We start from the raw sequence: 27,335 nt of genomic DNA on the forward strand, positions 1-27,335 counted from the left end.
GAATATATTAAATATTTCATAACTTTCTAATAGCATACTTTTATGAGAGCCTACATTTTAAATGCCAATACTTACTTACAAAGACTACTAGAAATTGAATTTCAAACTTTGTTTTCTTAAGTATAGCCAACATAATACAAGGGAGTTCAGGAGAATCAGGAGGCGTGAGCTGTAGGCCTAGCACAGGAGAGGCGCGACAGTATCTCACCCGCGAGATAGACTACCCGTCTTTTTCTAACTGTATTAATTAGAGAAGGATGGGTAGCCTATCTCGCGGGCGAGATACTGTCGCGCCTCTCCTGTGCTAGGCCACAGGGTCCTGTCCTACCCATTCAGTTAATGATAAGCTACTATTTCGTACCAGCCACCAACCAACCACCAAGAACCAACACACACTCTCAACCATTGTCTTCTATTATAGCACTTATAACACCTAGGCACTGTAAATAACGGTAAGCTATCCTCGCAGTCGGCGGCATGTACACCGACATCATTATAATACTCTGATTTCCTGGTAGTTCCACCAGTATAGCAGCGATTCGTTTTGAACCGGTTTCAATAGGGGATATTACCGCAATGTTCTGCCACCAGAGCGCAGCACTAGCCTTTTTAGTAAACCGTAGAGTAACTTATACATACATACTGTTACAAGTTTTCAGAGATAATAAAATATGACATTGATGCATCAAGGCGGGCGGTTACAGAGGACCTACCGGGAAACGCGAATCCGAAATTTCGCTATCTGCCTCTTTATCGTTCGAATATGCAAGTGACAGAGATGTTAGATAACGTCATTTCGATTTCTTGTTTCGCGATAGACCCTCAAGTCAGATTGTGCCATTGTGGTAGTGGCGCCAGGGCCACCTACGCAGAGTTTCGCGTAATATTCCCTATTATCACAACCTTAGTAAACAAACTTTTTCTCCATAAAACAGCTACTCCTCCATAATACCCTTCTCTTCTCTGATGGAAAGCGACGTATATATATATACAGGGTGGCCAAAAAATATGTGCATTCCCGTTGCCATCAGGAAGGTTTTGGGATTATACTGTCACACAAATCTCTGTTTTGACATTTTGCTGGGACATCAGTTAGCCGCGACCACGACCAGTGAAACCTGTGTCGAAACGTCGGTAAATAAAGGTAACAAAATAAATTCGCGATAGACCCGTTTTTAAATGTGATTTAATGTATACTGAGCAACTTTTACTATGGGACCAACCACGAAATCTCGAAAAAAAATTTTACTCTCCCATAGAAAATGGACCAGCCAAAATGTATGAAACAGCCAAAAAAATTTTCGCAATTTCGGGGTTGGTCCCATAGTAAAAGTTGCTCAGTATAATCCCAAAATCTCCCTGGCAACGGGAATGCACATATTTTTTGGCCACCCTGTATATCACATACATTTTCAAATAGTGTGTAATATTATATTCGTAGCCGTATAGCTGAGCCTTACCGGTATGTATTTAGTCGTAGAGAAGATGTTTCGCAGAGACGTGGCGTCAATTGGTAGTATTGGCATTGGATTGAATCAGCATTGTAATAAGCTGGATTAACTTTTTTGCATTTGACCTAAATTTGATATCATTTTGACATAATTGCCGGTGCATTTAATTCACTCCTACCTATATGTATGTTGCCTTACAGCTTCGAAAAACCAAAATTCCGCCCCGATATAAAGCAGCTTATGCTTTATGTCGATGTAAAATTGATTGTATTACAATCCTAAGAACACCTAAATCAATAGGTATGTAATATCAGTATGAAGCGTCAACAATCTGAAACGATTCTTCTTACATCTTTTCAACGTACGGAGACGGAGTTAGCAAAACGTTTCTTTGTTCACATATAATTCATGAGACATAGTGGATACATGGGTAGAAAAGATTATTCTTTCGTGTTTCACTTGCCATTGGAGTTCAATGTTAATGCTAAACTAAACATCAAACTTGTTGGCAATAACTTTCGGAAATTAGTGTATAAGTCAACTACTACGGGTTTCTGTAAATCACCCACGAGAGTATAGTCACGTCTAAAAATATCGATACGGACAAAGTACCAAAAGTATACATGCAGTATACAATACCTTAATATATGGACAATAAGGTCGTGTCTTGTACCTATACATATTTTTGTAACTTTGTATCAAAATTTTTAGACGTGACGTGACTGTGTCTTTGATATAAACTAGATCCAAGTACCGGGCAGTGATGGAAATAGCTCTTTTTTCTGATACTGAGATAGCATTTTTTTTTCTTACTGCTTAACCACAAGACAGATCTAGAAGATAACAACAACTACATTAATATGATAAAAAAATCTAGGATAACGATGTTTTTTTGCCGCTTTGAGGCAAATGCTTCTAATGTGTAGTGTGTGAGTTACCCGAGCCACGAAATTGATATTTGATTTGATTGACACTTCATTCCTACTAATATTAAATATAAATGCGAAAGTAACTATGTATGTCTGCCTGTTACTTCTTAACGCTTAAATCGATAAAAGGATTTAGATAAAATTGGTTTGGAGATAGTTTAAGCCCCGAGGAAGGATATTACTGCGGATGAAGGTAGATAGTTTTTATCAAACATCATCAATTCATCCTCATTTCACGCAAACGAAGTCGCGGCCAAAATCTAGTTGCTCGGCTGAGTAGTTACGACGCTACGCAGGAATACATGAAATGGGGCATTTTCTATGAAAAGGGACATTATTGTCGATGGCGCTTACGCCGCACAGCGTCGCGCGGCATTGTATTTATATCGGAGCATCGTTTATAGTGGCGTAAGCGCCATCGACAATAAGGTCCCTTTTTATAGAAAATACCACAAATAAGAATACAAAAACACCCATCTCCCTTATCATACATACATAGGCAGTAAAGTAAAACATTGCCCTTCCATTTTGACTTGTCCGTAGCTAGGATGTAAAAACATTCCTTTTTGATTTGTTAAAAAGAGAAGTTTAGCATCCAATGTGCGTGAGCCAGACCTCGTATTCAAAGTTTTCATATGAACAAAAAGCCTCATACATACTTTATAAAGGCTTTCTATTCAGCCCCAGCCGAATTCATCCTGCTTCCGGTTCAAGTGCTCCATTTTCTCTAATTAGATACCTACACACTTTACTATAAATTCATAATGAACAAAGTTCCCGACCAAAACGAATAATTGAATTTAAACTTCAACCCAAATTCAATTGAATTTTATTAAGCATACCAAACTAAAAGAATAATACATAGTAGGAAATTGATGTATGTTATTTGCACTGTAGGCGTAGGCGTGCGTATACTTAGTACTGAATACCACATTTTAATACCTTTATCCAATACTCATATGTATTAAGTATTGAACAATTAATGAAATCCACCATACAATCGCCTGAACTGCAAAAACGCTTAGGTTTCAGGCCTCGAAATGGCGCGAGGTAAGCTTAATGTGATCTCTCTAGGGCTCTAATTGCGGAACTGATCCGAACAGGTCAAAAGTGGACTATTTGCTTGTCGACTGGGACAGGTGACTGCCCATCCATTGTCCATCTAGCCACACATTATCTATATACTAGGTACATTGGAACGTCAAATTAAGTTGACGGAAACCCGGTCTCCAGGCGCCATTTCGGAAACGAGTTCCAAAAACGATCGTTTTAAATAACAAATAAAATTAGATATATGTATTTGTGATTAACATTTTGGAATAAACATCAATTACAGGCAAAAACACAGTAGAATATACCTATTATGTTTTTAGAATATATTGTGTGTTACTTTTATGCTTAAAAAGACATTCATAACAACCAAGCTGCAACAGCGTGCAGCAGTCTATGTACATACTCGTATTTAATTTTTAAATGTTGTTTTAAATTAGGATTATCGTTATTTGTATAATTTTCACTACAGGTCCATACACATAACGTTCATGTTAGAACAAATTGGAAGCGTAAGAGCACAACTATTACTTTTAGTAGGGCTGCGGAACAGGTTTTAGGTACCAAGGGCTTTGTGAGTAAATTACAAATATATAACATACTACAACATATATAACATTTTCACAACACAACCTTTTTTTTTTTTTTTTTTTTTTTTTTTTTTTGTCGTTGGAAAAATGCTTTATGCATACCCACACCCTCGGGGGAGAAAGTGCGGGTTATGTGGGACTCGGCAAAAGGCGCCACTACCCACTAAAAAACCAACGGTATGCCTGCGCGCCGCCAATGGGGCGTGGCCACGGGTTCTCTTAAGTACGCAACCGTGACCACGCCGGCGCCGCCCGCCACTACCACATGCAGCGGGCCCTTCTCTGGGGGGGGGGGGCTAGGGAGTAACTTCTAGCCCTGCCTCCTCAGAAGGCGCGTGGGCACACCACGCGCGCCTTCTCTGCGAGGCCTATGTAATGGGCAGCGACGCCCCCGCGCCGCTGCCCAGACCTCGCTAGGTGGGGGGGAGGAGATGGGCATACGCCCTCCTCCGAGCCCCTGCGCGCTTGCGGCGGATCGGGTGCGAGGCTGGGTCGGCCTCCCGTTCCCTCTCCGCTGCCTCCTTCTGCGACATTACATCCTCGCAGAAGGAGAGGACCGCTTTCCACGACCTCTCGTCGGCGACCATAGCCTTAACTACGGCCGGCAAGGAGAGGTCGTCCCCCACCACTGCCATGAGGTCACGGCGCTGCCCCGCCCAGGCTGGGCATTCCTCCAGGGTATGCTGCGCCGTGTCCTCGCCGCATCTGCACTGGTGACACTCGGCCGTCACCTCCCGTCTTGCGAACCGGTGCAGGTAGCTCCCGAAGCAGCCATGACCCGTGAGCACCTGCACCAACCGGAAGGTTAGCGAGCCCCGCTCTCTTTCCAGCCAGTCTTGTAGGACCGGCCGGACCGCCTCGACAGTCCTGTGTCCTCCCTCGCGCCCAGCTAGTTCTTCCTCCCATTGGAGGACGATGGACTGCCGGACGAGGAGCCTCTGCGCCTCTACTTCCCTGGGCGCAGGATGGTACTCCTGGAGCCGGAGGTCCCTGCGCCACTCGTACAGGGCCGCTTGGGCCTCCGCCTCCAGATCCCAAGGAGGCGTTCCCGCTAATAGGCACGCCGCATCATATGAGGTGGTGCGGTACCCGCGTACGACGCTGATGGCCATCGCCCTCTGAGCCTTCCTCAGCAGGGCGACATTTCGGGCCACCAGAGTCACCGCCCAGATCGGCGCCCCGTACAGGGCCATCGATCGCACCACCCCCATATACAGACGGCGGCTCGCAACCTCCGGCCCCCCGATGTTGGGCATCAGCCTCTTCAGTGCGGCCGATGCTGCCATTAGTCGGGGGGTCAGGCGGGCAAAGTGCTCGCGGAAGCTCCAGCGGGAGTCGAGGACAAGTCCAAGATATTTCATGTTGGACTCTACCTCGATTCGAGTGCCACCAACGACGATGCTGGATCCTGCAGGTGGGGCCTTCCGGGCAGCGTGGAAGCAGAGCGCCTCGGACTTGTGCAGCGCCACCTCCAGACCCAGCATCGTTATGCGTCTCACCACCTGTGCTACCGTCACGGTGGCGAGGCGTGCTGCTTCCCGGTACGAGGTCCCCCGGGAGGTGACTAGCGTGTCGTCTGCGTAGCAAGTCACACTTGACCCCGGGAGGAGCTCCCCCCGCAGCACCCAGTCGTATCCAATGTTCCACAGGAGCGGCCCTAAGACCGAGCCCTGTGGAACACCGCACGATGTCTCCCACCTTGTCAGCCCGCCGCCCCGGACCGGATACTCCACACACCGCTCCGAAAGGTAGGCTCCGACTATTTGACACAAATAGGGAGGCACTTTATGGTGTTTCAGCGCCTCCCTAATGCACGACCATGGCAGGGTGTTAAAGGCATTGGCGATATCCAAGGACACCGCCAGGAGAACCCCACCATGGTCAACCGCCTCATCCGAGAGGGCTTTAATGCGCGCGACCGCATCTACGGTCGACCTGCCCTCTCGGAATCCAAACTGGTGTTCGGACAGGTCAGGTCCTACTCCCCGGAGGTGCTTGATGATGCGACAGCAGATGATACGCTCGAAGAGCTTGTCGGCCTCGTCGAGCAACACGATCGGACGGTAGGCTGATGGAGAGTCCGCGGGACGCCCATCTTTTTTAAGGAGGACGAGCCGGCCGGTTTTCCAGATGGTCGGAAATCGGCCGGACTGTAGACAGGCATCCAGTAGCCCGCGGAATCTCTCCCCCAGGGCCCGCAGCGCCAGAGCGAGAACGCGTCCCGGGATCCCATCTGGACCCGGTGCCGTGTTTTTAGCTTTTAGCCTCAGCACGGCTGCATCTAGCTCTGCCTCCGTTACCGGAGGCACCACGACTTCCGCAACCTCATACCCTACGAGCTGATGGGGAGGTGCCATTGCTGGGGGCTGGTGTTCCGGTCTGTTCGGGAACAGGTTGGAAACAACCAGCTCCAGCAGTCGAGGCTCGAGACTCTCCGTCAAGGGGGGGGCCCAGGGGCGTAATTTGCCCCTGACCGCCTTGTACGGCCTCCCCCATGGATCTCGGTTTAGCGTCTCGAGAAGCTCCGCTCTTTATGTGAAACGTGTATGAAATGTCTTTATGACAGATACCGCTTTTATTAGAGCTAAGATACGATTAAATAAATAGGGCTTATTAATTATTGGTCGCGCCACTTATTTGGCGGTGATTATGATTTATCTCCCCAGTTAATTTTGTTAGGTAATTAATGATCAATAGTCAATAAATAGGATGTGCATTTTTGGTCTTAGAGGATAAAACAGGAAAAGCCTCTTTGCTTAATTTATAAAATTGACCTCGCTACAGAACGGTTACTTTGCCATCAGTAGTGAAATCTGATGATAGGATCCGCGAAAACATATGGCATATTTCTTAATACAGAGGATCAAAGCCTTGAGAACTCGATTCTTGACGGGGGTAAATTCTCTTTAACACAATATATAATGCTATTTCCTTCACTTCAAAGCCCAAAACTTCCGTTACTCAAAGTAATTAAACGCATTAAGCCGAAGGAACCAACGTTTCTTCCAACGACATTTTCGTCAAGCCGAAGTAATACCTCGAAAAACGGAATTTTCATTATATGCATTGGGAACCTAACAATCTCTTATCTGTTTGCCGATAATTATTTTAGCGAAATTCCATACTTACTGATTATTCGATAAAGTTAAAAAAAAACGATTAAAACTAGCCTACCTATTCTTTAGACAAGAAGCAATAACCCTTTAGCGACAACATATAAAAAAACTCCAATAATATCAAACCGAAGTTTACACATAGTAGTTTTAGTTTATTTAATAAGTTACTTTATAATTATATTTATGTTACTTGTGTTGATTTACAATAAAATGGTTGCAATAAATGATTACTTATAGTAATGATAGACAATTAAAAATCAAGTCCAATGTTCAGTCCAATGTCAATACTTAATTTTCTTGAATTACAGGAAAATAAACAGATATTGTATGTATTGTCAGATGTAGATAGCCTTACTAGTATATATAGCGCAGAAGGGCGCAGTACTGCGAGCAGTGAGCCTATCGGACGAATGTCTGGCAAGGTACGATGTTAATTATATACACTAGAAAAACGCATAAAAGTGATACAGCCTACATCCACAATGATTAATACTAGCATGATACTTTAACCACCTGTTTGTGTATCGTATTCTAGCGCCAAATTAACCCCCAAAGGCTGCATACACGAAAAATATTTTACAGTGGAACCTCGATAACTCGAACCGCGATAAGAAAAGCGAGTTAACACGAAATGAAAAGCTATTCACTTCCCTTCAAAGCCCAAAAATTTTCATGACTAAATATTTAACTTCATTAAGACGAATTAACCAACGATTCTATTCACGGTGATCTAGTACAACTCGATAAATTAAATATGACCTTTATAACTCAATCGTTTTACCGTTTTATCACCTCTACATCTCGAAGTTATTTACTGAAACCTCTGTAGGAATTCGAAAAAAACCTAGATAAGACTACTGTATACGGTTGTTTAAATTACCTCTTTAATACGAATGTTACATTGGTTTTTAACTCGAAACCTTTTTCAGCCGAACAAGAATCCTATAAGTCGATGATGTCTACGATAAGCCGAAAACTCGTTAACACTTAAGCAAAATAAAAACCGGTCAAGTGCGAGTTCGTTTAACTCGCGCACCGAGAGTTCCGTTCTAACTTTTAATTTTCTCATGTAAATAGAATCACGAAAGACTTGACCAGAAGTATACTGAAGCGTAATTATGTACAGCGCCATCTATCGGCAAAGGATACCTACTTAATTCTTTATCATGTGAACCGATTTCAACAATTTTTGTTTTATTGGAAAGAAGGTATTTTTAGTGTAATCTCATAGACATTTCAAGTATAACAAACACCCGCAAATGGGCTTAAATTGCAAATTAAATTAGAAAATGTTTCTTGATAATAAAAAAAAAGTTTTTAAGATAGAGGTGTCATTATATTTTTCCTGTAATATTTATGATAATGTTATTATTATGTAAAAAATTCAAAACAATGCTTTGGTCAACTTCGGAGATAAGGGGGGGGGGTGGTATTTTTTTCACACTTTCCTTCATAAGTAAAATGTTCAATTCGAGCTCTTTCAAATGATATCCCACTCGACCTAGTAACTTAGACTTTGACTTTTTGGCCCCTCTTTATATTGGGCATTTTTTATAATTAATAAAAATAAGATAAAAAAATACACTTCCAATGTGCTAAGGTTAGCGCTCTTCATAACTATTGCAAATTTCAAATCGATAGCTTTAGTTCTCGAGATATTTAGCAATGTGACAGACAGACAGACGGACAGAGTCGCACCATAAGGGTTCCTATTGTACCTTTTTGTTACGGAACCCTAATTACTGTCGCAATGATTATTTTATTTAAATTATAATATCTACAACAACAGTGAACTATAAAGATAGTATACCGAGCAAATAATGTGTTGTTAATAACCGCAATAAGTTTATTATTACTTCTAAAATTCTAGCTAGTCTAAAACTACCCGGCTAAACCCACCTACGAGTAGTAAACATGAAATTGATAGCTACGCCGTTGTAGTGATAATAAAATTGATCTATTCCAGGGTAAAATATATTGCACTACATTCTTTAAACATACATAGGTATATATATTATTATTTTATTATATTAAGAAATTCGGTTTAAAATTAAAGGTGTGTTTACTATACTTTACCTTTTGCATCGACACCGCAACTAAGGAGCGCGGCAAAAATTATAATTTTTCTGTCCATATTTAACGCTTTAAAATAACTGAATCAACCTTAAATGTAAACGTAATAATAAATAAAAAGAATTTTTAAGTTGCACACACTTCAAAAACTTCTCGCGCCGGCCGAGAGCGGTTTAGGTACAGGGATGCTGAACGCTCTCTCCGGATTCACAAGCACGACTAAAATTGGCCGCCTAAACCCAATCAAAGGGAGACTACGCGCAAGCGCTCCTATCACATTTTTTAATAAACTGGTATCACTTGTATCTTTCGAATAGGTTCGAATCGCGTGAAGTTTTCGAGACCGAATTCGGTTTATTAGCGAAAAAGCTTTTAGAGAACTGGCACTGGCAATTGTTTTCGGAGATTGTCTCTTGCTTTTGTTCGTGATCGGATTAGTTTATTCGGCAAGTGTGTCCTAATTGAGTGACCAAAGCGACGCGATAGTGGAACACGTGGCGCGAACGTTTATGTATTATGTATTAGAATCAAATTTTCACAACCATAAGTACAGAACAAGTGACAGCAAAAATTCGTCTTATATCTCCATAAAATCACGCGTCATCGTCACTGACAGCAAACTACCGAATCCAACACAAGACCAGATTATTCTACGGAGACTATAAGGAACTAGATACGCCGGTTTGTCGCCTAAAAAGTGTTTTGTTTTAAGTTTATAAAATGGATTATGTATGTTAATAGTTAATAATCTATAAGGTATTTGTAATAAGCCCTTGTTGCTTGATTTAAATAAAATAAATAATAGAGCCTACAAGCGACCTATGGATTATTGCAAATAGATCTACGCGACAACACAGCACAAAACAGTGTCAAAGACATCCGACCTTGATGCTACATTAGAGTTGGCGTTGCGGTGTTAATGTAAAGAAATACCTTAATCAAGACAAGACCTTAACAAACGACAATCTTTGTTGTCAGAGCTTGAGTAGGTACTGAAATCAATCGCTGACGTTTCGCCTTGAATTTAAACGGATTGGGAATTGTGGCGCGTGGCAAAAGTTATTAAGACAGTTTCTTTTGTCTTATGATGTAACCACTTGATATAAAAACCTCCCGGCCATAGATAGGGGTCCGGGACATTTAACGTGCTTGGCGAGGCAAGCGCAGAGCCGAAGCCATCAAATAAAGTCAGAAAAGGTATATATAATACTTGGTTGTTTTGAGGGTTATTATTGGAACCAAAAATGTCTAAGCTAAATATTGGGTGAAAATTATAGGCTACTACTTAGGCTATTGCACAAACAAACCGAAAACCTACCCATTCTACCCAATAAAACGGTAAACAATTTTATTTCCGGAAGACAGTATTTTTTAAGATGGGCCTTAAAAAATAAACATCAATGTTGGCATTGGCACAAGGTCAACATCGGCATAGAAGATTAGGTGACTGTTAATGGTGATGAATAAAGTAAAATAAAATAAAAATCGGTTCAAAATCAGCGTAGACGGACATTAGATTATACCTACGTGAAATATATTACATAGAATGCGAGTTACATGTTCAGCTTCAGCGTCACTTGCACCATCCCACTAACCCGGGGTTAACCGGCTAAACCGTTAACTAAGTGTCAAATTGTACTGGTAACCATGGTAACTCCAGGTTAAACCAATTAACCCAGGGTTAGTTGAATGGTGCAAGTGGCCCTTAAACATTTTGTCACACCTGAGCTGACCTTACAAAGTCTACAAATTTGGGGTCAAGTTATACTCCCCGGCATTCTAGACAATAATAATATGCTTGGAGTTGTGCTCGGCGCCTCGTTAAGCCAGACGCATGAGCGATTGCATAGGCGGTATGGTTGCGCTGCGCGCCAAACGCATTATTTTTATACGACAGATTTATGATCTATACATAATATCGCCGTACGTAACCTACCTTTAATATTTTTTTAACCGACATCCTTTAAGTGCAAATAATATTTAGATTTTTTTTATTTACGACTTAATATGAATATTGTAAGGTATATTTTGTAGAAACTTTGAGGTGGATGTCTAGGGCTGTCTTCATGTCCTGCCGACTAGCCATATATGTATATACGTTTTTTGTGGCATAAGTAAAAGGCCGTTTCTTTTTTACGTTAACTTAAAAATTTGAGTTTTTCACAGCTTCAAGGGGTTGTCCACCTGAGTATATTAGGTTTTAATTTCAAGTCGAACTCCACGCGTTCCCGAGATAAAGGGTCTTGACAGACAGAACGACGGATGGACGGACGGACGGACACTACAGACAGACAACAAAGTGATCCTATAAGGGTTCCGTTTTTTCCTTTTGAGGTACAGAACCCTGAAATGGTTTCCAAAAGTGTTTGGGATTATGACCCTCATATAAAATAATATTTATTTACATCACATGAAAAATCATATTAAATAAAATAATATAAAAAAATATATTTATTTGCATCTGTGTACCTATACAGTAAACAAGTTTTCATTTGCGTGTTTCTACGATATTGAATTACTGTGATAATTACTTGATGCACTCATAATTATCTTAAATCACAAAATGGGTGTACTTAGAAGAGAACAGTGTATGCTATTACAGCACATGATACAATAAAGGTATCTTATCTATATATGTACAACCAACTGCCTGTATGTACACGGGACACATTTTATATTATAATCTACTTAACGTAGATACATCGTAAAAACGGATTGTCTTTCATGTCATCGTTCATAACAAAAAATTCCTTATGAATCCGGATTTTGTAACGCCAAAAAAATCAAACGATAGCTGCCAACATATCTTGGCTGCGGCTCAGCCGCCCCATAAAAAATAATGTTACGTACAACAGTGGGTGTTTCATATCTTATGCAACGCACATAAAAATAAATATGACGCAGTTTTGCAGCTTTATCATTATTACCTTGGACTTAAGGTTACATTCGGGTGGCGACTGCGGCTGCGTTGTTTTATTTTATTTTATTAAAGTACATCCACATCATACATATTATAACTTACACTAAAAACATTTTAAAAAGTAATAAATATTGGTACATTATTATAATGGAGTACCTAAAGGATGACTCACGTTAGACCGGACCGTGTCCGGGCCGGAGCTTCCGGCGCTTCGTTTTCTATGGAAAGCATCACGTGATCACCTGTCATGTCATAGAAAAGGAAGCGCCGGAAGCTCCGGCCCGGAAACGGCCCGGTCTAACGTGAGTCATCCTTAACAGTGACTCATCGCATCGCAATGACATCATTAAACTTAACCTAAAACACACAAAACGATAAAATATAAAATTAGGGATTTATTTTCATTTTCATTATTACCTGCCCATTATTTTATTTTTGAATACGGGTGATAAATGACGATTGTCCTCTATAAGATACTGCATTGCCATTGGTTATTGTTGCAACATTGCTGACTCGGGCGATGCTCGTCAACCGGGATAATTGCCACTTTGGGGTTATTGCGTCTATTTAAGTTAATTTTTAAACAACGTTAGTTACTACAGCTCCTGCCATTTAGTGATAAAGGTTTGAACTTGAACTACTTGGAGGGCAACATGTAACATAGAGGGCGTTTTACCGAATCGTATTTAAATAGTTGGCTATTTTGAGAATTAGTTTAACCCCAGACCTACACGGTGTATGAGGTAAGTCAATAAAATCCGATTACATCATTGCTTTTCTTTAGATATTTGGTAATATTTAGTAATAAATGTGCTCAATGCGAACCACAATTTGTATTAATAATACATTCTTGTGATTATTTATTAAAATTACAATAAAGTGAGAATTACAATAAATTATCATTCTTGTTATATCTATATATAACTCTAAACAAAAATATCCAGATACATAATACCAGATCCATAAATAGCATTGCATGCAATTTGAATACGCAAACTGTTGCGGTCCGATGTTCAAAAGTTAGAGCTGTAAGCGTTAGATTTCCACTGGCAAACATTTCTCAACTATTTACCAATGAAACGTGACTTACCTTCTAGCCGATTCTAACAATTTGTTATATTTAGGTATGTCACAATATTAGGTATAAGTATATCAAGCTCACGGTTAAGATGCATAACGACTCGTCTCTGGTTGCTTTTTGTGCACACCAGTCAGCGGGAGCGAGCGTCAAGGTCGTATAAAAAAGATCAAAATCTTAACAATTTGCTAAATCAGAATCAGTCCTTGAACGGAACACGAAATCCTACAATTCCGACCCATTTGTGGAGTGTTTTTGGATTCACGTATATCATCGGTTTCCAAGGTGGGAGTAATCACCCGCAGGGTTAAATCAGCCATATTTACTTATATAATGGGGTAATATAGAGTTGACATATAAAATTCTACATTGTATTTGGCTGTAGTGATTAACTACCTCATCATTTTAAATTAAGAGGATATCCATCTACCCTATGTCTACAGATGCCCTACCGCGAAAAACTACAATCGAAATTTCGTTATCCGCCTCTCTACACTCTTGCATACCTATTCGAACGATACGGATACAGAGGCAGATAAAGAAATTTCGATTTCGGTTTTTCGCGGGAAGCCCTCAGACCAGGTGTATCAATATAGACAACGTTAGGAACTTACTGGAGTAAATATTTAATTTAGAACTGTATTAATTGTTATATTATAAATATACAGATTGTAAATTCAATACGGGCAATAAATTAAACCAGGTATAGAATTTATCCGTGTAATTATTAATTAAGGAGTTTTTTTTAAGTTACACTTAATTATGCTGACCCCATAATTAATTTTTGGAATTTTACCGAGCAGCAATGACGAGCAACAAACGTTTACAGTTACTTTAAAAAGCTCGTATCTTGTGCGTTGCTTTACATTGCGGGCCTTATTTTGTATAGTTAATATTTTCATTGTAGGTATTTCTAAGCAAAATTTATCTCAATATCCTTCTGAGGTCCTATGCTAACCACCGTTTAAATATTCGCCCGTATTGGATTTACACACTGTATTATACAGTTGTTGCCAGTCAGCAACAAAAGTAAGCGGGCGAGGTGTTCATGTGTGTTACTGTCATAACAATAAAGATGTGTTCAGACAATTTTGAACATTTCGCTACAGTTGCTTAAAGGAAATTAACATTTAAATTATGACTTGCTGTAACATTCCACCTCGTCTGTCAAGTTATTCAAGAAGGCAATGCACATGCGCATATTGTAGGCTTATTATTCATAAACACCTGAAGCAAATTTCGGCCGTGAGTTATTGGACTAAATTAATTTCCCTGAGGTTACGATAAGGCCGATTTTAATAACTTTGTGCCGATAACTTTTGGATCATGAATATTTTATCACAGAAAAAACGCCGCGTCACATGTTCGGGTTTTTTTCGCTTAACTGTATGAAACAATAGGTACTTATGTCTAGATTATTAAAGGGCCTGTAATTCAAATGGCTACACTACATCGAATTCAAATTCTAGCACATTAATCAATTAAAATATCAAGCGTAGCGCTCACACATTTGTTTACTCATTAGTGCTTGGAATAGTTTCTCGTGCACGCTGGTCTTAATCATAGTAAATAAACGAATATACAGTGAAGAAAAAAATTATATAATATAAGTAAGCTCATTTTACTTAAAGGAGACATCCTTTTGTTTTTTTAAATAAACAAAATTCTGAATGCAGATTTTTTTTAATTCGCTTGTATCGCCTGGGAATCGAACCGACTAAAAATAAAAATAAAAAACTTGCTATTTTATTCCACTAGTTGATACAGTTCGTGTTAATGTTTAAAATTTATTTATTTTTATTTATTTTAAACTTTATTGCACAGTAAAAATATACAGTGACAAAAGGCGGACTTAATGCTACATGGCATTCTCTACCAGTCAACCTTTAGGCCAAACAGAGAAGCATAGTTGGTGCGGGGTATGTAAAGAACACTAAAACAAGATGCTTTAAATTAATAGGCACAAATATAAATGTAATATGAAGATAAAATAAATATATACAACAATAAATAAATATATTTTTTCGGTTAGATTCTCGGACGAGGGAAGCGAATAAAAAAAAAAAGAATGTCCCTTTTAAGTAAAATGAGCTAACTTAAGGTTTTGAGGTACTTTCCCTCCATATCTTCCATTCTTTTCCACACTGTATATTTATGTGTCATTTTCATCGCAAATATCTCACTTTGTCGATATGGAGTTATTAGTACTTAGTTCCTAAATTGCATACATTAAGCTATCTATTGGACGATACAGCACAGTTTTTTTTTATCACTTTAATGTTGCACGAGTGAAAAACGATAACGGAGAAAACGATGGTTGCAGCTTGGGACGGCAAGAAACGCACTTGTGCTTTTTATTTATGTAGTAAGTGGTTGGAAAAATAAAGGGTTTGCCAAAATAAAGAGAAAAAAAAAAAAAAAGGAAATATTGCCACGGAACCCTTATAAGATCACCTTGTTGTCCGTCCGTCCGTGTCAAGATCCTTTATCTCGGAAACGCGTGGATGCATCGAGTTGAAATTAAAAACATATACCTCCGGTCTACAGTCTCTTGCAGCTGTGAAAAAATCAAACTTATACGGCCGTACTCTCAAGGGTATCTAAACTAGGGTACCTACTTCCCGTTGACCTAGAACTATGAAATTTGGCAAGTAATATCGTCTTACACTACAAGTACATGAAAAATCTGAATCTATGAATTTGTAAAAAAATAAAAAAACGGCCAAGTGCGAGTCGGACTCGCCCACCGAGGGTTCCGTACTTTTTAGTATTTGTTGTTATAGCGGCAACAGAAAAACATCATCTGTGAAAATTTCTATCACGGTTCATGAGATACAGCGTCGTGACAGACAGACGGACAGATGGACAGCGGAGGAGACCCTTTGGGTAAGGAACAATAAAGAATAAATAATTTAAATTTGTACGGAGCCCTCTGTAGGCGAGTCCGACTCGCACTTATCCGGTTTTTTTCTATAATTATTACATGAGACTGATTTTTCATTAAGGTCCGAAAGGCCTCTTAATCAAAACTGTAAATAACGGCCGTCATCTTGAATATATTCATTTTTTGTCGGATCGTTGTAACGACGGTCTGAGAATGGAGGATGGTCGTCGTTTTGAGAATGGAGGCCGCGGCGTTAAAAGGGCATACTTGGGACGCCAGGTGGGGCGGAGGCCGATCGGACGTCCCAGGTATCGCTGGGGCGATGCTGTTAGAGTAGACTTGAGCGATCTCCATGCCGATAACTGGTGGGAGATGGCACAGGATCGAGACGACTAGCGTATACTCGTGTCGGAGGCCAAGACTCATTTTGGGTCGCTGCGCCATTAAGTAAGTAAGGTAAGGTTGTCTGATCGTTATAAAAATTGATATTTGAGGATCTGAAAGATCACTAAGTATCCGTCGTCAGAATAATTTAAAAAATCCATCTTAAATTTCTTCATTTTTTTCCCAATCGTGATGAAAGTTGATATCTGAGGATCCGAAAATCCATTGTCAAAATTGTGAAAAACGGCTGCCATCTTTAAGTTCTAATTTTTTTTATGTAATTTCGCGGAAAATTATATTGATATAAATGATTCCGCTGTTAGGTATAAAAGACTGGTGAAAAGATTAGGTTATTCAATCGCACTTTCGCGAATCACGAGTTCAGTTCAGTTTGGGGCGAACTACTAGTTTTACTATTGAAGTACCATCAATAGGTAGTATATTGTTTTTTACAATTTTTAAGTTTTTGCAAAAAGAATTTATTTAAAAACTATAATTACATAATTTTCAAAAAAAAGCAAGTGAAACTCAGTCAGAAATAATCTGATGTACAATACACCGTGGTCCATTTTAAATTCACTGACTGAATAATTACTCAGCAAAACTTTGTTGCCGTCCATCAGTTAGAATTTTAGGGAGTCTTTTATCCAAATTATACACTAGCTAGACTGTTGCCCGTTCTATTACAGTCACCTACCTCGGCAAATTTACTACCTGGTCTACTAACTTTCTGACAGTGTTGTAGCTGCTCCAAAAAGGGAATTTTGTTCTTTAAAATGCCAGTCGTGTCTGGAGAGAAGTTTTCAGTTTTTATTTTCATTTGTTATAATGGACCATGTCCCTGTGACACGAAACTAACATCTAGCCTGCCTGATGTGACTTCTTCCATGTAGAAGTCGGTAATATGTGAGATTAACCATCGGCACCGCAGGTCCAACGCCAAAGACGGATTAATCGGTCAATAACCACAGAGCAACAATAGACTTACGTGCATGAGCATAAAGTTCAATTTCAGTTTTGACACTTCGGTGATGTGGCGTCCGAGTGACAGCTTTTGTGTTTGACACGGCGTCGAAAAGGTTATGGCCAAGTGCGAGTCGGACTTCCGCACCGAGGGTTCCGTACTTTTTAGTATTTATAACATTTAAAACTTTCGCGGTTTAAACACATATTAAATCACATTTAGAAACGGGTCTATCGCGAATTTATTTTTTTACCTTTATTTACCGACGTTTCGACACAGGTTTCACTGGTCGTGGTCGCAGCTAACTGACGTCCCAGCAAAATGTCAAAACAGAGATTTGTGTGGCTACCCCACGAAAAGTGCATTTAAAGTTCGAGGTAGACATCACATTTTCAAACCACCCACTACACATAAAAGTTAATGATTGTCTTTTTAGTATTTGTTGTTATAGTGGCAACAGAAATACATCATCTGTGAAAATTTCAACTGGCTAGCTATCACGGTTCATGAGATACAGCCTGGCGACAGACAGACAGACGGACAGCGGAATCTTAGTAATAGGGTTCCGTTTTTACCCTTTGGGTACGGAACCCTAATAACAAACATCTAATAGTTAGATTCCAATATCTATAATATTAGTACACACAACCTACGCCAGTAAGTACCTACTTAATATTGAGAATTTACAATTCGTCCACATATTACTTCAACAGCAAAAAATATAACCGAAATAACGTAACCGCCGAGTAAAGCCAGAAAACTGCCCATAAAATGTTCCAGGCGAAGCGCTTCTGTGCGTTGATGCTTCGAGTTGCGTAGTAATGAAATGCCCTTTCTGAAAAAATGGGCATGCATTCTTTCACTAAATCCGCCTTCCAGAGAAGCACTCAAGATACGACTTACAGGAGCAGTTAAGTGAGAAAACTTCTTGAAAAATATAACAGTTGGGATATTTGCAATCTTTTTCGGTATTATTTGCAAATGTCTTGTACCTTTATGCTTCATTAGCCTAAAATAAACCGTTTCTTCGTTCATAGCAATCACAAAGTCTAAACTGCCATTTGAAATACTGTCTACAGTTTGGCACCCTTCTGCTAGGTTCATGGCGATATAATTGTCGTATAAGAAATTATCATCTGAATAATATTCTTTGTAAATATTGATTCCTACAAATGGCTTTTTGGTCGCAAGGACGTCTTCAAATGTATCAAATGGCTCGTCATGAATAGTCTGTTTCATAATGCTTATCAGCGCCGCCTCGTACGCCGTCCTGATAAAAAAGCATAACCAAATCCAGGTTCCGATCACCATAAGTAGAGATAGCTTTGAGGGTATTTTAATTACAGGCAGCCCCATAAATATAACCCAAGAATAAAATAGCAAGTTCGACTTCAGCGGGCTTATTCTCAGGGCTCTTATAAGTTTCCTCCAAGCACGCGTCTTTGTAAATGTATTCATAAAAATTATTCCAATAAATAAAAAAAGTATTAGCATCCTTACGTTAATTTTCAAAGGGTATAACAGTTTTACCCAGGCCGGCTTCACGGCAGGTAGGCCTGCAGCCCACACTATAGGTATATCCATGGAACTGTACGTGAAAGAAATTTGAAAATTTGCATATTTATCAGGAGACAGCAGAGCGGAGCACATCGCAGCTTGAGTTACGCCGTTGAACACGTCCCCGAGAGACCCCGTCCAGTTGTTGTTCACGAATTCGCCCCAGTCGCTGTCATCTTTTGGTGTTTTTATGACAAGTGAAGCGTTCAAAATATCCACCACTGAAGTCAAAAGATCACCGTCTTTACCTTTTGGAGCGCTATCATTGCTCAAATGCATAAATGGATCTTGTTCAAATGTTGACACAATAAAAGGGCACTGATACATATTCGAAAACTTTTTTGGGTAAACTGAGTTAAAACAAGAATCATCCGGGCAGTTTAAACTAATGTTTAACTTTACAGGATCGCTATTCAGGCATTTCTCTGGTAAAACAAGAAAATACGAAGATATTGTGGGCTCTTTGTCTCCGAGGGAACCTTTAATTAATAACACATTTACTATAAAAACATTGGATAATGTTTCGAACATTACTTTATCACCACATTTTTCACTTACGGTAGAATAGCACAAAATGACATATTTTCCTGTTGTATCATATTGGTTCTGGGCAAGCCATCGAAGCATATCTGCTATCTCTGAAGATTCCTGTCCAAACAACACGACTTGATGTATTGATGCGAGTCGACGATGAGGTATAAATTGTCCCAGTTTTAACTGTACCGACTGGTTGTAATTGCTTAAGAATGTCGCCAAACCAATTAACTTAATATTGTTAAACATAACCAAAGTAACGTATCGCCATTCAAAATTGTAAAATGCAATTTTTGCAGCTATCTTACTCATATGTGTAATGAATGATAAATCGTTGTTGATGAAAAGCTGTGAATTGTTCAAAGCCATTTTATAGTGTTGGACTCAAAACATTGTGGTCCGGCACACGTAGGGCATGAAATTAGGGCTTGCAGCCATTTGGCAAGCCATTAAATAAAATCTGTTATTACTAATGCGCATGTTACAGTTATTACTTTATTACCTTTTAGGTGACTAATGTTGTTATTTTCTTAATGCACTTTGACCTATAGTGTAAAGGATGACTCACGCTAGACCGCGGGCCGAGGCATCCAACATGTCATTTTCTATGACGGCTGATCGGTGATCACGTGGTACTTTCCATAGAAAACGAAGCGCCGGAAGCTCCGGCCCTTCGTTTTCTATGGAAAACTCTAGCGTGAGTCATCCTTAATTGTGATTCCATCGCACTACGAACATATTATAAATGAATAAACCTTTTTATGCTTGTATTTTTTACGCTTTGGGGAGATTGAGTGCGATGTATCGTTATTATCGTAGTCGTAGTAAGTTAGATAATGGCGTTGCTATCCTTTTAGTAGGGTGAGGTGGTGTAAGACTAACAGTTTATTTTGCTCGGGGCAAGACAAACAGTATGAGGATTCCATACAAGTGATAGTCATACCCTGGTGATAAGTCTTACCCCACCTTACCTTAAATATTACACGAGTTAAAAGCAGGTCTGGAGGGAAGTTCAGCTCAATATTTGTGGTATTTTCTATAAAAAGGGACCTTATTAATGTATAATTTTGGTGCAATAAAGAATATTTACTTACTTACTTATTGTCGATGGCGCTTACGCCATTATTAACGATGCTCCTATATAAATACAATGCCGCGCGGCGCTGCGTAGCGTAAGCACCATCGACAATAAGGTCCCTTTTCATAGAAAATGCCCCATTTTACTGATAAATTAATTTAACTAAGATTTCTGTGGCAGGTAAACTACAAATACAAAAAAAAGTTCACTGTTTAATTCAGAGGAGGAATGCAGACGAGTAGCAAAAATCAGCTCCTAACAGAAACTTAGCTTTATTGGCTTTATTTTAATGAAAAAACGTACCTAAATTATTTTGAACATTAAATACTATTTTCACCTCAGCAGCTCGAACAAGCCTACTTTCGTCACTCCCTGGAGTGAGGAAAGTGCGACTTTCCTCACTCCAGGGAGTGAAACAATGTAGCTTTTTAATTTAGTGAAGGCCATGAACTTCATACTTTTTTAATTTTTTTTATCCGTCCGGTCCGGTCCGGTCGTATCGTATCGTACATATTATAATACTTTTTTTTTCTGTTTATTCTGTGTAATTCGAAATACATTTTAACCTTTAATATGTTCTCACTACTGAGGTGAAAAATTATGTGTGGAACACGAGAGCAAAGTTATTTTACATCTCGTGTTTATGAGTCCCTCGCAAGAAAAACCAACTTTCCTCTCTTGTTGCACAAATAACTATTCTTGGGCTCATAATTTTTTATATTTTGTCCTTCTTCAATCCAGTGTTATCAACATTACCTATAGACAAAGGCTGTTGAAAATAATCTCGTGTTCTAAACTATAGCTATTATTATAGTTTGTAACAAATCTTGCAAAAGAAAACTATTATCAATACAATCCATCCAGAGTCCATTACAACGTAACATCCAGAGCCCAATACGATGAAAAAATACAATCTTATCAAATCACATCATTTATTGATAAATTTGCGAACTAAAAGTTATCTAAATAACGGTTACAAATAAGAATTCCTTATCACAGTTATGAACCCTGGCAGGGTTGAATGCTGAAGGTTAATGATAGATTAGGTACATAGTAAGGTCGGTATTTAAGTAAACATAAGACAAACAATTTATTTCACTTACGTAATTAATAAAAAGTTTTATAAAAAAAATAAGTAGTTGAAATTGAATTAGAATCCCTTATTAGAGTGCTAGGCTTTTGAACCTGCAGAGAGCATCTTTTAGCAAAGCTTATATGATGAATAGCGCAACTGAAGGACCAAAACGATAGTTTGTCAAGTGTCAATTCTGAACTTAGATGAAAATAATGATCTGGCCGACTAGTCGGCCAAATCAATTGTCGGTAAATCACTATCACCTTTGTTATCTTGTGATTCCAGAACTTGTCTATCGCTTCACGCTGGTCGCAGTTCTTGCAAATGACAATAAATTTGCCGGTGTTGTCAAATGACTTATTGCGCATCCAATCCAGTATATGCATTATGTTATTCAAGTCTGATCCAAAAACCACAAACTGTACGATCTTGTCTCTAGTGGATTCTTCAAAATCGAGGAATCGATTGCCGACGACTACACTTCTCCGCTAAAGTTGCATGAACGCGCATAATCCGAGAAGAATTGAGGAGTTATTGAGAACCATGGTCATTATCTCCATTCGAAGTTGCTGAGGGCTACCTTAGCCGCGGTGACAGATAAGTTATGAGCCGCTGTATTTTCTTCATTGAGTAGAATTAAATCGGTATTATAGTTGCATTGCATCTATCGGCATGTCGTTCGAGGTGTACGAAAGTATCTGTGACATTAAACATTATGCACTAAATCACCGTGTCTATCACGACGCATTCGTTTTAATAATATGTATATCGGAAATCGAATATTTTAACTTAGGGTAGGGTAGGGTTAGCCTAGGGTAGGTTAGGTTCCCCCCGCGGGTTGCTCACCTTGTCGTGGTGGAGGGGCTTAGTAACCGTGCCTTGGTCACCCACGGTGAAGCGAAGAGGCAACCAGGGCCGGCCTGTTTGGGTCGCAGGCTGGCCCGAGGAGGACGCTCCAAGTGGGCTGGTTAAGCCCGCTTGTGATGCGCCGAAGGTGGACCGTCGAGGAAGAGGAGTGTCGGTATTGCGGCAAGCCGTTCTCCCTATCTTCGGCGGCCGAGGTGGGATCGCAGGGGAAGAGGAGTGATGGTATTTCGATGCGCCACTCTCCCTATCCCCTGCGAACTTGGCGGGGCCGTTCCGCTGTAGCGGCGTTGGTGGGGCTGCAGAGGAAGAGGAGTGTCGGTGTTACGTTGTGCCGTTCTCCCTGTCCTCTGCAGCCGAGTTGTGGTTTTGCGGCAGAACCATAGACCTGATCTGTCGCCGGGCGCCGGGGAAATTCCTGGCGCCCGTGGCTTCCTTGTGGCGGGCTCGGGGGGGTCCGCTACAATACAGAATGGAAGCCGAGGAGGAAGGCGCGTCTTACCATCTGGCGCGCCTAGCGTGAAGGGCCTTCGGGCATCCGCGAAGGAGCCGCGCTCGTGGGCGGCTGCCGCCGGTGGGGTCGCAGATGACAAGCGCAAGCGTTCCTGTAACCCCACCAATAGGGCGGCGAGGCGGCATATGGGGGGTTTTTTAGTGGGTACACCGAGGGCCTCATTAGCCTAGACGGGAGTCCCACATAACCACTCGGGTCACCCCCCGCACCCGGGTGGTATGCGTAATGCATTTTTCCCTCCTAACAAAAAAAAAAAAGGGTAGGTTAGGTTATGGGTAGTAAACCTGATAAATGCGCACGTAGGTATTCATTTTAATTACTTTATAATATTATGTATACGTAATAGATAGTTGGAGCCAAGTGTTTGTGCGCATCGACTCCAAAAATAACTACTTAATAAGGGGATAGGTACTACAACCATCCTTTCCCCAGACACTTTTTAGGAGTAATGTTTTACATTTCAGGGAAGTGGTTGGAAGTTTAATTGTTGTTGTTGTATTCTAGTACATAAGGGTTTAATTAAATCGTTGCATAAAGTAAACTCGAAATTTTAAAGGATGTCTTTGACAACAATTTGAGGCTCAATATATTTACCTAAATTCAATCCAACATGTAAGAGAGTCATTTGCCTGCGATCGAACAGTATGATTTGGAAAATAATTGTTGTATACAATGGTATGGTGAAAATTTAAATACTTTTGAGCGGTAGTGTAGAACAAAAATCGGCTCTTTCACTTGTTAATTAAAATTAAAAGCTATTCTCCATTTGATACTAATTCTCAATTTAAAAAAAGTAATTCTTCATTTTAGTTTGTTTAAAATGGACCAATAAAAAGTGTACAGAGGGGCAATCGTCTTCACTTGGTTAACGTTGTGATTTTTGCCCAGCAATATGTACGTTTTTAAAATTTAAGTTGAATCCTGACTAATCTGTCGTGCATGATCTCATTTAGGCTAGTGTCAAATGTGAACAATCTTAACTATCCCATTAGGTGTTCGTGATTGCCCGACCTGTGTCGGATAAACAGGAACACTAAGACGTTTTGTTATTGTTATAAAAGTTGATTAAGTAAAGAGAAATTAATACTGTTGATTGTAGTAGTTTAAAGAACGATAATTTACCTTTCAAAAGAAGCAGAACAGTTAACCTATAAATACTATCTTTTTATTTAGGTATTCCAAAACTCCTTTAGGTGTTCGTAACTACCCATCCTTCCCTTAACCGTGTGAGTGTTACTCGTATTACTCATGAATGATAAATGTCTATGATAATGTGACGTTTATCTTGAATGACACTTCCTCACTTTATTATTGTGCAAAGTTAGCGTTGATTCTATACTGATTATTAATAAATAATGTGCATAATATGCAAATAGACAATATTCTGTTGTAAGTACAAGACAATTGGAAGGAGGTAAGAAAAATAAAAATGGACAACCATCGATATTTTAAATTCTAACTTAGTAAGTACCATTACTTTTATTACAAGTACAATAACCTTAGTGACAAAGTTGGGTAAGTGTTGTAATTTGTAATCAAATTTAGCGACTAAACAATATGAAAGCTATATTTACATTAAATATGCGTAGTGATTTAAAAACATAAAATAGCACATTTCGATGCTAGTGCGGAAAGTATGTCATTACTTCACGAGTACCGAGATATCTAAACTAAGTTATATAAAAAATACAGGAAGCAGTATAAACACAAGTAATCCAGTTGTGTTAATTAAGAATAGGCATTAGCATTAACTATTTTTCCACATATTACTTCAACGGCAAAGAAAATAGCAGAAAGAATCCAACCGGCAAGCAAGATTATGAAACTACCCATGAAATGTTCAAGCCGTAGCGGAGCTGGGCCTTGGTTCTTCGAGTGGCGAAGAAATGAATTCGCCCTTGCGAAGATACGTGAATACATCTTTTGACTGAACCCTCCTTCCAAAGTAACACTCAAGATGCGACTCACAGGAGTAGCTAAGAAGGAAAACTTCTTGAAAAACATAACGGTTGGGCTGTTTGCGATCTTATTAGGAATTATTTGCACTTGCCTTGTACCTTTAAATTCCATTAATCTGAAATAAATCGACTCTTTTTTCATAGCGATCATGAAATCAAATGATCCATTTGATATCCTGTCTGTAGTTTGGCGTGCTTCCGATAAGCTTTTCTCAATATAATTTTCATAAACGTATTTATCGTCGGAATAGTATTCCTTATAAATAGAAAGACCTCCAAAAGGTTTTTTGGTTGCCAAGACATCTTGATATGTCTCAAACGGCTCTTCATATATAGGCTGTTTCATAATGTTTACCAGCTCCGCCTGGTACACCGTCCTGATAATAAAGCTAGCCCAAATCCAGAGTCCGGTCACTATTAGAAGAGATGGCTTCGAGGGCATTCTAACAATAGGCAGACCCATAAAAATAATCCAAGAATAAAACAGTAGGTTCGACTTCGGCGGGCTAATTCTAAGGGCGCATATAGCTTTTCTCCAAGCACGCGTCTTAGTAAAAGTATTCGTCAAAATTATCCCAATAAACAGGAAGAAAATTATGACCCTTAAGGTCATTTCAAATGGATATAACAGCTTTTCCCAGGCCGGCTTGAGGGCGGGCAAACCCGTAACCCACACTAAATCTATAGAACTGTATGTAAAAGAAATTTGAAAATTCGCATATTTAGTTGGAGACAGCGGAGAGGAGCACATCGAAGCGTGAGCTAGGCCGTTGAATACATCGCCGAGAGATCCTGTCCAATTGTTATTCACTAATTTGCCCCCATCACTGCCTTCCTTCGGCGTTATTATGACAAGTGAAGCGTTTAAAATGTCCACCACTAAAGTCAAAAGATCACCATCTTTACCTTGTGGCGCGCTATCATTGCTCAAATACATGAACGGGTGTTGCTCGAATGTAGAAACAATAAAAGGACACTGATACATATTCGAAAACTTTTCTGGGAATGCAGATTTGAAACAAGTATCATTTGGGCAGTTCAAACTAATGTTTAGCTTAACAGGTTCGCTATTCATGCATTTCTCTGGTAAAATAAAAAAGTAGGACAATACGGTGGGCTCTTCGTCGCCAAGAGAACCTTTTATAAATAACACATTTACAATTAAAACACTCGATAACATTTCAAAGATTTCTTTTTCATTGCATGTGTTATCTTCAGTTGAATAGCACAGGATGACAAATTTTCCATTTGTATCATACTGGTTCTGGGCTAGCCACTGAAGCATACCTGCTAATTCGGAAGATGTCTGACCGAGCAACACGAACTGTGGTATCACAGCTCGGTGGTAAGGTATAATTTTTCCCATTTTCACCACAACTGACTGCTTGTAATGGCTCAAGAATGACGCAATACCGACTAAGTTAATATTGTTAAACATCACCAAAGCAACGTATCGCCATTCAAAATTGTAAAACGCAATTTTGGCAGCTATCTTGCTCATGTTTCTTATAAATGGGAAATTGTCGTTGATGAACAACTGGGTGTTGTTCAAAGGCATTTGAAAAAGTTTGAGTTACGCCTAGCCTTATACTCGTTCAGCTCAGCTTTGTAATCCTGCACAAGTCATTTGTATGAAATAAGCGCACAGTGTGTCACGCTATACAAAAATCAGTGATAACCAACTGATCACTCTACATATTGCAGTCGTTATCTCTTCGATGACTAACAATTCTTAATTGACTGCATTTGGAACAGAAGGGTAATTATGAGTTTTTTATCGCATTACGTAACCATTGTTTACTGGATATTAGCATTTATAGATATTAGATTTTTTGTACCGGGTTCACTTAAAAAAAAACCGTTATTTATTTGTTAATATTTTTTTACTGAGAACTCTAACTCGCTATTTTAACCCTTCTATGCACGATTTTTTTCTTTTTGCCCGAAATGAATATATGTGTCACGTCATCAACAAATCCAGCATTTCCATTAAAAAAAGTGACATTTGATGAAGTGGAACTGCTGATGATGATCAGAATGGAACTCTTCAATGACACATAGTTCACGTTCACGTTTGGCGATTTGTTGTCTTCGTTATGGACCCAGACCCACTTGGACCCGGACTCGGACCCGGACCCGGACATGGACCCCAACTCGGACCCGGACCCGGACCGAACTCGGACCCGGACTTTAACCCAGACCCCGACTCGGACCCAGACCGAACTCGGGACCAAACTTGGACCCGGACAGCCGGACACGGACTCGGTTTCGGATCTGAAATGCTACTAGAAAAGTGGGTTAGGTGGGTGGGTGGCT

General features: G+C 39.7%; 3 protein-coding genes across 3 annotated transcripts in view; all 3 read right to left on the reverse strand.

The window, feature by feature from the left end:
- LOC134743578 (protein amalgam-like) overlaps positions 1-9,394 on the reverse strand; it is a 58,612-nt gene extending 49,218 nt beyond the window's left edge. Inside the window, exon 1 of the mRNA XM_063677127.1 lies at positions 9,213-9,394. Coding sequence (XP_063533197.1) covers positions 9,213-9,270 — 58 coding nt within the window. The 5' untranslated portion in view covers positions 9,271-9,394. The remainder of the gene's footprint in view (positions 1-9,212) is intronic.
- Positions 9,395-18,101: 8,707 nt separating this feature from the next.
- Positions 18,102-19,954, reverse strand: LOC134743335 (uncharacterized). Its single transcript, XM_063676727.1, has one exon. The coding sequence runs from the start codon at positions 19,897-19,899 to the stop codon at positions 18,109-18,111; it is 1,791 nt and encodes a 596-aa protein (XP_063532797.1). The 5' UTR covers positions 19,900-19,954; the 3' UTR covers positions 18,102-18,108.
- A 4,832-nt stretch (positions 19,955-24,786) lies between these two features.
- Positions 24,787-26,555, reverse strand: LOC134743558 (uncharacterized). Its single transcript, XM_063677061.1, has one exon. It carries the CDS (start codon positions 26,518-26,520, stop codon positions 24,790-24,792), a length of 1,731 nt encoding a protein of 576 aa, XP_063533131.1. The 5' UTR covers positions 26,521-26,555; the 3' UTR covers positions 24,787-24,789.
- Between the last annotated feature and the right edge of the window lie 780 nt (positions 26,556-27,335).

This window comes from Cydia strobilella, chromosome 8, assembly GCF_947568885.1.
Source record: "Cydia strobilella chromosome 8, ilCydStro3.1, whole genome shotgun sequence".
NCBI classification, from domain to species: domain Eukaryota; kingdom Metazoa; phylum Arthropoda; class Insecta; order Lepidoptera; family Tortricidae; genus Cydia; species Cydia strobilella.

Excerpts from the sequence above, each read along its gene's own strand:
- LOC134743335 (XM_063676727.1), bottom strand. The coding sequence starts at position 19,899 with ATGGCTTTGAACAATTCACAGCTTTTCATCAACAACGATTTATCATTC.
- LOC134743558 (XM_063677061.1), bottom strand. The coding sequence starts at position 26,520 with ATGAGCAAGATAGCTGCCAAAATTGCGTTTTACAATTTTGAATGGCGA.